The sequence below is a fragment of the Zootoca vivipara genome, chromosome 3 (assembly GCF_963506605.1).
Source record: "Zootoca vivipara chromosome 3, rZooViv1.1, whole genome shotgun sequence".
NCBI classification, from domain to species: domain Eukaryota; kingdom Metazoa; phylum Chordata; class Lepidosauria; order Squamata; family Lacertidae; genus Zootoca; species Zootoca vivipara.
In genome coordinates this window covers 53,758,534-53,772,939 of record NC_083278.1, presented here as the reverse complement: position 1 = coordinate 53,772,939, position 14,406 = coordinate 53,758,534, and the positions used below count along the sequence as shown (strand labels likewise).

General features: G+C 42.2%; 1 protein-coding gene across 20 annotated transcripts in view; it reads left to right on the top strand.

Moving 5' to 3' along the window:
• Nucleotides 1-14,406, top strand: part of TRDN (triadin) — a 166,150-nt gene that overhangs the window by 93,766 nt on the left and 57,978 nt on the right. For all 20 annotated transcript variants that reach the window (XR_004692212.2, XR_009557338.1, XM_035109215.2 and 17 more), the window contains 4 exons: nt 1,969-2,004; nt 3,117-3,179; nt 3,298-3,360; nt 5,827-5,889. Coding sequence is in view for 18 of the 20 variants with exons in the window: in XM_035109215.2 (XP_034965106.1) it covers nt 1,969-2,004; nt 3,117-3,179; nt 3,298-3,360; nt 5,827-5,889 (225 nt within the window). In the remaining 2 variants the exon portion in view is untranslated. The remainder of the gene's footprint in view (nt 1-1,968; nt 2,005-3,116; nt 3,180-3,297; nt 3,361-5,826; nt 5,890-14,406) is intronic.

Below are 14,406 nucleotides of genomic sequence, written 5' to 3'. Positions count from 1 at the left end.
CAAATCGACTTTGAAGGACACTTGGCTGAAAGCCAGCACTCTTACCCCCCTCCTCCTCTCCATCTCTTAAAAGATACTTGACATCACAGGTGGAAAACATGAGATGCTGCAGAAGCCACCAAAGACCATTCAGCACAATATGCCTGACCTTTTTAGGCTTAACATTAAATCCTTCTCATTTTTCTCATCACATCTTTCAATCCTTCATTCCTTCAGAAATAAATCTCAGTGACTTTTAAAAGTTAAATTTCACTTTAGAAAACCACCTTTTTGATTCAGGCAATTTCCCAGGAACTTTCCCCGTAAACCTAGGATTCTGCACGGCAGCAGGTAGGATAGGGCCTGCAGAAGAAAATGAGGTTTGGGGAACTTTAAAAACAGTTCTTTGATATCACAGAAGATCACCCTTGGAAATGCTGCTAAGGCCTAAATAAGCTGCATATATTGTGGCAAACTGAGCATGCAATCTCCTTGATCCATCTAATTCTTTATGTGGGCTGTTAGCATGCTTTATTCTTCCCATTTATGCATCTCTGAGGTGTCAGGCTTGGAGTGAAAGAGAAGAAGCAGTCATGACATGTTTGGGAGACAGAGACAAGCTAATGCAATGGAAGATTCTGAAAAGAGGCTAGACATGTAATAGGCTTGGATTGCAAATCCTATGTACACTTACCTTGGAATAAGTTCTTTTCAGGCTATTTGCTTGTAAGAAAACACAATGTGCCCTTCTTAAAATCCCCTGTTCCCATCAAATGCTGAATACATTTCTCCCACACTTCCAAAGATACTTCCGTGTTTTGTTTTTAAATTTTCCCACATCAGTTCCTATTGCATAATATTTCTTACTCCAAACATCATGTTTCATTGAATAAGCTTAAGAAGTTCCTGGGACTGCCAATGTATTTGGAGTGGTCTATGAAGGCTTACAGGACACACCACCCAGATATAACTAAGTCCAGTTTCATATAGTGACTAAACTATGTAAGGACACTATACATACAGGGTGGAATCCAACTGGTGTCCTTGCACACATGGAAGGACTTATAGTTCAGAAGAGGCATCTTCTAGAACAGGATGGAAGGCAACATGGGAGATGCAGGGGGAAGTGGGCCCTGGCAAAAAAACAACAACACAGAACAGATGGTAGTTGCTGTTAAGTCTAATAGTACAGATCACCTGTTGGACGTACAAGGGGAGACATTACATTTTATAAACAGGTGTTCATAAACAGTCAGAGCTTACTATATTAAGCATCCCTTAACAAGCATGTGTGTGTAAGAAACTGCCTTATACTCAGAGCATTTGCCCACTTAGCTAAGTATTGTCTACACTGACTGGCAGCAGCCCTCCAGCATTTCAGACAGGAGTCTTTTACCAGAGCTATCTGGATATGCCAGGGCTTGAACCTAGGACCTTCTGTATTCGTCTGCCACAGAGCGATGGCCCTTTCCTGAAGGTCATGGGTTTATAGCAAGGTGCTAGATTTGAGGACTTTTAATCCAAGCAGTATCCTTGGATATCTGTCTTGTAGATATACTTGTGCTGGATTGAATTGATCAACCTGAGTTGGCCCATGCACTGTGGAGTGAAAAGAAAAATGGTCTAGATGAAGGAGCCACTCATGTGACTAAACAGTTTAATGGAGATACCATTGCATTTTAGATATCAGCGAACTGTATTGTTTGTCATACAGGCAGATTCAATTTGGTTTTCGTGCAAATTCTGGCATGTTTCTAAACACTCCCTTACCCTCCCCTATAGTTTTTGCTTATATTTATGGAACCAATATGCAAAATGACTATGTGGTTTCTAGCTCTTGAGAAAATATCTGTTTTATAATATTTTCAATCACTGATTGTGCTTCTGAGCACACGCTGTGCTTTTTCAGCCTTTGTAATTTATTATTTCTATTCCTTGGTTTAACTATATTTTTTAAAAAATAGTATTTATATTATTTTGCTCACGCAGTTGGAAAACCTAATGTGACAACTACAAAGCCAATAAGTAAGTAGTATAAATTGTTGTTTTCTTTAGTTTTTAGGTTATCAGTGATACCTAGTTCTCACTGAAGCTCTCTTCATATGACTAGTCTAGATACACTACATGTGTGTATAAATAAAGCAGGAATTCAACATCAAGCTCAGTTCTTGACCTGTGCATCATTAATTGCTCACAGGAATAAATCCTAATGCATACTGAGAGCATGTAGATTCCGTTTGTTTTACTGGAGACACTGGATTGGATCCAAATTGTCCATCTGGCAAAGGGCTTCTTCCATTCATGGAAGGCACTGTGATCCAGTAGAGGTTCCCTTGTGGAGGAAGGAGGATGAGAATATTTCCTGCTTTTTTCTCTCTCTCTCCCCCCCCCCCCCCGGCAGCCACTTGTGCCACTCTTCTGCTACTCTAGATAGGCCATCATAGCCCAAAATGAATATATGGATCTAATGCCACCCCCACCCTTTTTTGCTGGGTTGGTATTTCTATGTTGGTTGGCACTGTATTGCACATATAGGCAAAAACCCTGCAAAAACCTTATGTGCATATTCTTGCTCATTTGAGTTGGCACACGGCAGAGAGAGAGAGAGAGAGAGAGAGAGAGAGAGAGAGAGAGAGAGAGAGAAGACAAAGAAAAGTCTGCACAAGACTGCACAAGACTTTCCCACCCTTTCCACCTTTGTAGGCCCCACAAAAGCTCCCTAAGCCTGTTCTGGAGTTCCCCCCAACCCTTCAGAGCAGATTCAGGGGACACGGGAAATAGAATGGGGGAAAGTTCCATGGCACAAGCAGACCTCATTCCACATATGCAACAACCTAGTTGAATCCTGCCCCATGTGTTGATATGTGCTATCAACTTAGCCAGGCAACATTTTCTACCTTTTGCATTTTTTCTGGGTTTGGGTCCATAGCTGCCAAGTTTTCCCTTTTCTCGCGAGGAAGCCTATTCAGCATAAGGGAAAATCCCTTAAAAAAGGGATAACTTGGCAGCTATGTTTGGGTCCTGTTAAGTTCTTATTTTTCCTCAAGTGTAGAAATTGATCCTCAAAATAAAAGTTCTATACATTTTAAGTGAGAAATGCACACAGCGAAACAATGCCTTTTGGATTTATTCCTTAGAAGAAGAAAAGGCGAAAAAAGTGGTTCAACAGAAGAAAGCTATTCCTGAAATTAAAACAAAAGGTAGGGTGTTTCTGGTTTTAAGATGTGGCAATTAATTGACCTGATGTTCAAAGAACTCTGCCTACTGTAATTCCATAAGATGCAAAGCCAAATCGTCATCTTTTGATTCATGTTTTAGAAGTGGAAGAAAAGAAAAAGGTAACACATGAAAAGAAAGTTATTCCTGAAATTAAAAAGAAAGGTAAGCAATCTGCACAAGTATGACACTGCTAGATCATTACTGAATAGATCATTACTGAACTGAATTTGTATGATGGGTACTTGCCTCGTTGGATGGATTCAAACAGCCAAGCAGTCACTTTAGCCCCTTCCTCTCCTCCCCCTGCACCCCCCCATGTAGGTGTGGTGCAATGGAGCTACCTTGTTGACCCCAGCATTGCTGCCAGTTACCTGAATAGGGTAGGTGGTGTGGTGGTGAGGTTAGTTACTGGTAGGTCTTTTTGGGTGGACTAGCAGAGGCAATCCAGTGCTCCTATCGATGTACAGGTGCAATGCTGACCTCACCACAGACCTGCTCCTGCACCATCCAGGTAAATGACAGCAATTCCAGTGTTGGGAGGGCAGCTTTGTGACAGCATCCCATTGCATTTGCCACACCTAGCCCCATGCCCCAAATCTTCTCCATAGCTCCCTCTAGCCCTCTGGGGCAGATTTTGGGGGTGTACAGTGGGGAGGGAATCTGCTCTGACAGGGGTGTTGATCATACCTGCCAAGTCCTGGACGGAAAGATCCGGGATCGGCAGTGCGCGACACCGAAGGTTGCGTGAACGCAACTTCCGGTGGCGCTTTGCCCTTCTATGGGCACCAGAAAATGGCGGCGCCGGCGCCGGAAGTCGCTTCCGCGCATGACCGGAAACACGTAAAAGCGACTTCCGGCGCCGCCATTTTCTGATGCCCATAGAAGGGCAAAGCGCCACCGGAAGTCGCTTTTACACGTTTCCAGTCATGCGCAGAAGCGACTTCCGGCGCCGGCGCCACTATTTTCTGGTGCCCATAGAAGGGCAAAGCGGCACCAGAAAAATGGCCGCCGACAGAAGCCGATTTAAGGGAGAATATCGGGATTAAAAACTAAACGGGAGACCGCCGGGAAACGGTAGGAAAAAGGGGGTTTTCCCAGCGGAAACGGGATACTTGGCAGCTATGGTGTTGATTCTGCTGACAGATCGACACAGCTGAATTTCACCCATAAATAATGAAGCATGTGGAAGCAATTTGGGTATATTGCTGACCTAATTGTGTAGTTTTGCCTGGGAAGGTACTGTACATCTACCTTGCTTTGTACACCTTTGTACCCTCCATTTTATCATTCCGATATTCCAAATTAATAAAGTGTCCTCTTAATTTCATTGTCATGAAATAAGGATGAGGGATTGCCATGAGGGATGCCCACCTTCTTCATGTGTGTGCTGAAGCACACTTGAGGTCAAACTAGGCAAGATGGCAGCAGAATAATTTATTTAAACCTGGGTCTGCCCAATCATATATAAAGCAGGGGATAGAAATCAGATTTTTTTTTAGAGCGAAAAGGGCAGCCTGGATGAGCGTAGATGAATCCTCTCAATGCTTAATGTACCCACCCAATATATTGAATATACAGTGGTGTGTTGGGTTAAGAACTGAATTTGTTCTGGAGGTTCGTTCTTAGCCTGAAACTGTTCTTAACCTGAGGTACCACTTTAGCTAATGGGGCCTCCCACTGCCACTGCACCGCGTGATTTCTGTTCTCATCCTGAAGCAAAGTTCTTAACCCTAGGTACTATTTCTGGGTTAGCGGAGTCTTTAACCTGAAGCATCTGTAACCCGAGGTACCATTGTACTCCCATCAGCAAGGCACAAGCCTGGGTTTCTGATTGTGTTTGAAGCCCTTTGTGCCTGTATTGGGGGGGTGGATTGAAAAATGTGCTGCACATCTAACCCATAATGGTGACCGCCTCTTTGCCCCCCTCCCTGTCAATCAGAAACGGACTGGGAGGGTGGGAAAGAGAGTGAATGGAGAGGGACCTAAGACAGAACTTTAATTCTCTGGTCCACCCAAAATGAATAAAGGGTATAAGCCCCTCCAAGGACCAAGGCATTGTTTTCAGAGCCTCCCCAGTTTGCTCACCTCCTGCCCCAAGTGCCGTGATATCTAGGCCCCATGTAGCACTCTGCAGTTAGAGCAGTGCCACACAAGTCATGGCTTCCCCAAAGAATTATGGGAACTATAGTATGTTAAGGGTGGTGAGAGTTGTTTGGAGACCCTTATTCCCCTTACAGAGCTACAATTTTACAGAGTAGTTTAAAAATTGACACCCCCCCCCTTTTCCAGGGGAATCTGAGAACTGAGGCTCTTAGGGGAGAAGGGTCTCCTGATCATAACAACCCTGGGCACCCATAACAAACTACAGTTCCTGGGATTCTTTGGCAGAAGCGATGACTATTTAAAGTGGTATGATACTGCTTTAAATATATAGTGCAGATAGGGCCCTAGTTTGACCCAGAGGGATCTGGATTGGGAGCCTATGACTAGGAAACTGAAATAGTTGGAGAGAAGCTATTTAGATCAGAGAATGTCACATTTTCTTCCTTGTGCTTGGTTGAATGCACATTGAAGTGTGTGATTCATATTTCTAGCATATAAAATGGCTTCCTTTTAATTATTTTTTAGTAAAAAAAGAGGAAAGAAAGAAAGCTCATGAGAAGACAGCTGTCCCCGAAGTTAAAAAAGCAGGTAAGAAATATCAATCTGTCACTCTCTTCTCTAAAATCCCATTATTATATGTGTACATTTTTAGACATTAAAAGTTTAAATTAGGTGGGTATGTAAATTACAAGCTCATTAAATTCTGATTTTTTAAATGTTATGAATTCAGTGTTTTTGAGAGAAATGCTTCTCACTTTTATCTAGTTTTTTGCTTTATGGCTAAAACTGAATTTTAATATGTTCTTTATTTTCTTTTATAGTATTAAATATTTTAAAATTGCTGCACACTCTTCATCTACGGAGCAGGTCTGCTTAGGCTTGCAATCAGTAAAACAAAATAACTTATGGGTGTCAGTTGAAGATTTCTATTAGGAGAGTGACAGTTCTTTAGATGAAATAATGAGCATAAAAGCCAAGAATAACTATAAGCACAATACCAACCAACATATTTACTTACCTAATGAACAGAAGGAAATAGATGTGAATGTTTGTGCTCACAGATTTAAAAGGTAAAGGACCCTGGGCAGTTAAGTCCAGTCAAAGGTGACTTTGGGGTGTGGCGCTCATCCATAGCTGTCAACTTTTTGATTTGAAAATAAGGGATCAGCAGTCTCACCTGTCCCGGGGACAGTCTACGGTATATCTAACAATCCAGGAAAGCAGCGGGAAACAGCGCTGGAATAAGGGAATTTCCAGCAAAAAAAAAAAAGGGAAGGTTGACAGCTGTGGCTTGGAATAAGGGAGTTCCCCGCAAAAAAAGGAGGGTTGACAGCTATGCGCTCATCTTGCTTCAGGCTGAGGGTGCCAGTGTTTGTTCAGAGACAGCTTTCTGGGTCATGTGGCCAGCATAACTAAACTGCTTCTGGCACAACGGGACACCATGACGTAAGCCAGAGCACACAGAAATGCTGTTTACCTTCCTGCGGCGGCAGCAGCGCCTCCTCCCTCCCTCCCTCCTCCTGGCTTCTCCCTGCCCTGCCTAAAGGAGGAAGGGAAGGGAAAAAAATAAGTTATAAAGACTCAAGGTCTCTTATATTCAAGATAAGGGGAGGATTCATAAACTCAAAGAAGAACTGAAAACTCCCAGACAGTCAGGGGTAAATTACCCAGAATAAAGAGTCTAATTTTGCTTAAACCCAAAGGTTAAAAAACTTATGAGAAAATTCAAAGCCAAGATATCATAGCTTATGAAAAAGATTCAGCAGACGGCTATGTAAGCTCCCATAGTCTCGTTATTACAAAGCTATTGCTAGGACTGCTGGAAGGTGTTCCTAATCACTGGCTTTTATACTGAGTGGTACTCAATTCTTAAAGGGCTAGATCTCACCAGTTATTTCTGGGCGTGTCTTAAGACACTTTCAGGAAAAGAACTTGTACAAACCTACATCATAAAAACTCTGAAATACTCATAAAGCAAGACAACTTTATAGGGATATGGCGATCTTTACAAATGGAAAAAAAATATCCCAGGAGGGCTAACAAGCCATGCATGTGCTTCAGGTCTGGAAGGTAAGCAGCCACCGGGGCTCGTGGTGCTCTTGCATCATTCCCCCCCCCCAAAAAAATATATAGTCCGGCCCCCCACAAAGTCCCCCTGCTGAAAAAGTTTGCTGACCCCTGAAGTTGCACTGGCGTGCTTTCAAACTGCTAGGTTGACAGAAGCTGGTACAGAGCAAAGGGAGTTCACCCCATCATGCAGATTCGAGCTGCTGATCTTCCAATCAGCAAGCCCAAGAGGCTCAATGGTTTAGACCACAGCCCTACCCGCTCCCTTTGCTCACCTTTACCTGCTCACAGATTCATGCTGCTTTAAACATGTTAAACTTTTTTAGCTACAAGGACATCTGCAAACATCTAGCAACAACATTTCATATGGATGCAAGCTTTTGCCTGTGTATCTTCTTGTGGCATAGTAGCTTCATTCATAAAAGGGTGCTGTGCATAATGCCCATAGCTGGATCTCTGAATCCAGCAGCCGGGGCTGGTGAGTACGATCTGTGCACTGCCAGTCTCAACTGTGCTGATCACCTTGGGAGCACTGGGAGGAACTGGCAGAGGCTATATCTCCCTCCCATATACTCAGAATACTTGCATTTGGTTAACTTGTTCCATCCTGGGTATCATTTCATTTTAATTTTATTACTGAGCCCAAGGAGAGGTCGGAAATACTCAATAAAGCCATTTAGCACAATATTACAGTATACTGACTGGTGTTGGCTCTCCAGGGTTTTAGACATCAGGCTTTCTCTGCCCTGCCAGGTTCTGCATGCGAAACATCTGCTCTTAGTTTTGACACTGCTGTAGTTTAGAACCATTGAAATGTTTTTATTGTTGAAGATTACTTTTGAGTTTTGCCTTTGCTGTTCAGCAGTCAACTCTAAAATCACATAAGCACCACACTGTTTGGTTCCGTGATCCTTAAATAATAACATTTTGATGTTAGGCAGTGAGGTTGGTGGCCCATTGTCTTAAGTGAGTGAAATGAGTGTCTAGCCTTCATGTCAGTTTGTCAGCGGATGTATTAATCTAGTATGGTTTTTATGGGCGGTAAATTGGTGTTACCTACCTTGAGTGAGTTGCCAAAGCAAAGGTTTCATAGTCTAATTCAATTTATGTGTGTAAAAAGTCATCTCAGGACTGGATCTAACCCCCCCAAAGTAGATGTTCTAAGCTAAGATGAAAACTCAGGCAGCATTGCATCAGTTGCTCCTTCTGCTACCTCAGGATGATTTTAAGAGAGATTCAGATACTTTCAGGAAGAATAAGGCTATCAACAGCCACTAGCTACTATTAATCTCCAGTATTAGAAGAAGCATGACTCCGAAAAGCAGTTGCTGGGCAACACAAGCAGGACAGTTTTAGTGTGTTCATGTACTGATTGTGGACTTCTCATAGACAACTGGTTGGCCACTGTGGTGACAGAATGATGACCTAAATAGGCCTCTGGTCTGAACCAGCAGAGTTCTTGCATTCTTAAGAACTTCCTTATTCAGAATTGGAGTCAGCCTCCATGTAGCAGCTGATCTCTTATGGAGATTTGGGGAGTGTCTACACAAATTCATTCCCAGTCATTACAATATGTTGATTTAAGCTCATGCTCGTTGCACAAAGAAGGATGTTATTGAAAGTGCATTTTAAATTCCAGAAGGCAAAAATTTTAATTGAGAAATGGCTTTTGTAACATTATGCAAATGTCATATGTAGATATTATAGTATAATATAATTTATAATAATATGGCTACTAGGCATATATAAAAATTGGTTTGCCTATGTGGAACTGAAGCTCTCTTTTTTTCACACCAGTCCAAAATCGTGACAAATTCAGCCTCAGCCTCTCCATAGCTACTAAGCCTATGGCTGTGATTTACAAGCAAAAACTAAAATAAAAATGACAGTGTGTTTGCACTTAAGCAATAATAAGCTTCAGTATTAGACATGATTTACCCAGATTTAAGTTTCATTAAGCGGGGGAAGTACATTTATTTACATGCAAAGGAGTTTAGCTCTGTGAGCTGTTAGTTCTTCCATTTATTTGGAGTTTTAACTCAACAAAGGCTCAGGCCTCTCAAAATGTAGTATTTGAAAACCATGCAGCTAGATGTTACCTGGAACATTTAAAATACATTAGCACTAAAAAGAAATGCCACTGAAACCATTGCTACTGCCATTTAACCCTTACCCAGCTAAAAATCTAGAAACAGAACTCTCTCCTAACCTTACACAATTGTCCAAAAATGACAGTCACCATCTATTTTCTCTAACAATACCTGAGTCAGTGATGCCACATTATGACAGAACATTGTTGCATCTGAAGCATTCTGGAAGCAGTGGCGGACTTTGGGCTCTCGAATTTCAGCAGCACCCTGTAAGGTGCTAACATTTGGCGCCCCCCACCTCTCACACTCTGTTCTACAGTATTGTTGTTTTTTAATGTAGTTTTATTAAAGATTTTCTTGATTTACAAAGGTGTGTGCAATGTCTCATGGCACCCCCTGCAGCACAGTGCCCAGTGCGGCCGAACCAGTTGCTCTACACTGAAACTGCCTCTGCTGGGAAAATATGACAGCCTACCTGGCTGCCAATTGCAGCAGTTTGAAGTGGTTCTTCAAAACAATCCCATCTTCTTCCAGATGTTTTATCCATCCCCGAATCTCCCAAATTCACTGGAAAAGTTTCCAGTGAACCATTTCAGTCTGGCCTATACAAAATCACTTGGTACAGAGATCCTCCCTCCCCATGATTAAAATATCTTTGAAAAGTATGCCGGGGACTATAAAGCTTACTTAGTAAGCTGCATTCATCAAATTGTTGACTTTGGAGCAGCCTCACTAGGGAGCCATGCTAAGGCCACAACTTGGTCTCTTGATTTCAACAGTTGTACCCACGCATGAATTAGTTGTGAATCATCCCTTTGGGTTGCGTGTCGGGGTCCCAAGGCACCCCCCCCAAAAAAATAATTCACACATCACACAGCAATTTAAGTTTAAGGTTTTTGGCATTATTTTGGCCACAACTTTATTTAAATACAACCAATGTGGGTGGTTGCTTAGGCATTGGTTCCATCCATCTGTCCCCCGCCCTGGGGCAGATCTGACATCCCTAGCCATCTAGGGAAGTCAGTAAGGTAAACACCCCCTGAGAGAGGATGGAGCTGGGTATCAGGCCCTTCACCTCTCCCCGAATGCTCCCTGGGGCTCTTGCATGGCCCTAGCCCCTTGCGGGGGTACGGACAAAAGCATGTCGAGCCCCAGGATTCCTTTAACAGAATATCTCTATCAACAGCAGCATTTTTGAGGGGTAGGCCCAGCCGATTCCTTACCCCTCCACGAACTAATTTTAACCAATGCCTAACCGCCAACCTTACAAGTTGTGACGATTTGCTACGCAGTAGGCAAAAACCAAATGGCACCAGCCAATCAGCCAAATGGACAAAATTCCTACCAGGCCCCTGCCCCAAAGCAGGCGACCCCATGACAGGCATAGCAATGTCAATCGCAAGAAGACCCTTAAAGAGGGCGGGCGGGTGGGAGATCTGTTGCACGCGGCAAAAGTGAAACCAGAAAGCTGCATGCAGGAGTTTAAAATGGCTGTCAATAATTAACTTGCAACATACCTTTCCCCCCAGCAACAAAAGCACCCAGTCACCATGTGGCCATCTAGACTAACCTGCCCAGCAACCCAGGAGATGTCTTGTTAACCCTCCCGCAACCCGTGCTCTCCATGATTGGAGAACCCGCTTTGCTTTTCTAAATGCACTCTCACATCAATAAATAGTAATGTTTTCGTTGAGACTTACTAGAAATATTATACTGGGAATAATGTAAGTCTAGCAGCAAGAAGCAAAACACGGTGGTGCCATAAATAATATGAGTTCTTAACAAAAGTGACATGGATAATACATTTTACTGTAATTCATACAAATGGCAGTCAATGAATTGAATACAGAAAACAGCTATATTAAATGCAAGTGCTACTATCTAGCTGTTTCAGCCACATGATCTAACCAATGCACACATCTACCGGTATGTGCTTCTGAAAGGCACAAGTCTGAAAAAGGAATAATAGGGCCTTGTTCAAAGTGAAAGACCTTGGCTGGATCTAGACATGTATAAAAAAAAAGTTACAGGAAAACACGTTATAAAGCTCATAATGTAAAATCTCATAGGCAATTTTTGACTGCTCTACAGCGCTATCTGGTATCACAAGTTTCTAATGCTGTTATAACGATATAATTGACAGAGTGTAGCTGATTCCCTTGGTTCTCCCGTGAGGCTGTGTCAGATTGGCAATTTACCAAGGAAAATCTGAATGAAGGTCGTGGGATAAAATTACCATTAAATAGGTACCCAAAATTCAAAAGTTACTTCTGTGTGTTCTGTGAAAGCAGCAACAGAGAAATCCCAGACACCTTTAATCAGAAATAGGCACAACTTTCCTCATGGAGCCTTACTCCTTAGTAAATGTGCTCAGGATTACTTGCCTATAATGGCATGACTTTTCATAGTTAATTAGATGCAGAAGTGGTGTATTAGTTTGTTTCTGTAATCTGCTTCACAATATTATGTAAGAATGCAGTCCCCCCCTCAGTATTCCACTTGAAGAGAATTATGCAATACAAAGTAAAAGTATTCATCTGTCTAGTTTCACAACCTGTTACTAACAGTTATGACTCACTTTCCAAAAGAATCTGCCAAAACACAATATAAGCCACCCCTACAGATCTGTGTTTTTCATAGTTTAATAAACTGTAGTATAATATATTTCTGGGTACACATGCTGCATATATGTCACACTTTAAATAAATTCTCTCTGTTTTGTTGATTTGATACAGCAATAATTATTGCCACATTTACCCATCAGATAATGCAGTACAAACTGCACTTTTTAATGTGTCATAGCAACTAGGTCTCATTTCCTGAGATGGTTTGTGGGATTCTTTTAGATAAATTGTTGGTTTTTATTTGCAGCATTTTGCTAAAAACAAAGGAACGCAATCTGTCAAACACAGAAGTATAAACGCTGCTTCTGACAGGAATTTCACCTTAGAAGCTCATTAAAACTTCTTCAGTGTTTCTCTTATTCTGGTGCATGCCCCTTAGAGGGCAACACTGCTAAATAATTATTTGTTTACATCCCTTTGGTTGTGCACCAGTTCAAAACTAGAGGTCATTGTTTTCTCAATGATTTGAATACAGTATAAAGATGTTCTCTCTCTCTCTCTCTCTCTCTCTCTCTCTCTCTCTCTCTCTCTCTCTCTCTCTCTCTCTCTCTCTCGGTTATCAATACTTCACCCCACTATCCCAACATTCTGTTGTGTTTATATGACTAAGACCTGCAATTAGACATCTCCTGGTGAATATATTTGAAAGGCAGGCAGAGATGAAAGAACTACTAATAGTAAGAGTGGGGGACATAGTAATCAGGAGGTAAGATGTGACCCAATCAAGATGGAAGGGCTATATAAGGATAACAGAGTAGCCAGGGTGAAGCGTCTTAGTTGGAATAAGGTTTGTCTATTTGTTGGGCCATTGTCCACACTCTTAATTGTGTCGTGGCCTGTGGCTTTTCACAACAGTTGCTAATTCAAGGTAATTGTTGGGACTGATACTGTGTGTGTTTGTTTAATGACTGATATACAATCAACTCTCAACTTGCATGGGGGTTAAAGCCAAAATTGTGTGTACTGTAGTCAAAACAGACTCTCTCAAAACCTCCAATTGCTCATACCAATGCCACTGTTTACTCTCCATGCACCACCAGATACTCTCCCAAGGTGAGTGCAATGGCAGGTGCAATTACCATCTTTTCCCCTTCGCGGATGCCAACCCACTTGTTGTTGTTGTTGTTGTTGTTAGCCAAGCACATAAAGCTGAATTCAAGTTGGACATATTCCCGAATATATATATTTCTAGTGTTTAACAGTTTTTATTTATCCATCATGGGTTGTTGAAAAGATTTTGCCAAAGGAAAGAAACTTTGCCCATTAAATTAGCACATACAGTATCATCCGGGGCAGTCAACTCATGCTGGTAAATCAATTTGGGGGTCTGTGGAGAAGATCAAAACTAATTATGGAGCCTGGGGAGGAGGCCAAGGGCATTGGTCTCAGACACATGCACATTGATTTGTCCCCATTGAGTCATCTGCACACAACTTATATAAAGAAGTTAGGAATATAGGAACATAGAAAGCTGCCTTAAACTGAGCTTACTGAGACCATTGGCCCACCTTGCCCTATACTGTCTACACTCTATTGCCACATCTGATTCAGATGGGGGGGGATGGATTAGAGCCCACATATTACGGTAATAATACCTCATCCCCCAAATCCCTTAGTGACAGAACCAGTGGCTTCTTCTTCTTCTTCTTCTTCTTCTTCTTCTTCTTCTTCTTCTTCTTCTTCTTCTTCTTCTTCTTCCTCCTCCTCCTCCTCCTCCTCCTCCTCCTCCTCCTCTTATTTTTATTATTAATATTGTCACTTAAATTCCTATACCGCCCTTCATCTGAAGATCACAGGGTGGTTTACATTATAAAAGTACAAAAATAACATATAGATGTTAAGTAGAATAGGGAATAAGATTGAATCAAGGCAGTCTCAGTAGAAGGCAATAGGGAGAAGCACACTAGTTCCCCTCCCTTTTGTCATCATTTCAGTTGCCTTTCAGTTTCCCTAAACAGCCTCGGCCCAGTATATCTGAAGGAGTGTCTCCACCCCCATTGTTCTGCCCGGACACTGAGGTCCAGCGCCAAGGGCCTTTTGGTAGTTCCCTCACTGCGAGAAGTGAAGCTACAGGGAAACAGGCAGAGGGCCTTCTCAGTAGTGGCGCCCACCCTGTGGAACGCCCTCCCATCAGATGTCAAAGAGATAAACAACTACCTGACATTTAGAAGACATCTGAAGGCAGCCCTGTTTAGGGAAGTTTTTAATGTGTGACATTTTAATGTATTTTAATCTTTGTTGGAAGTCTCCCAGAGTGGCTGGGGAGACCCAGCCAGATGGATGGGGTACAAATAAATTATTATTATTATTATTATTATTATTAT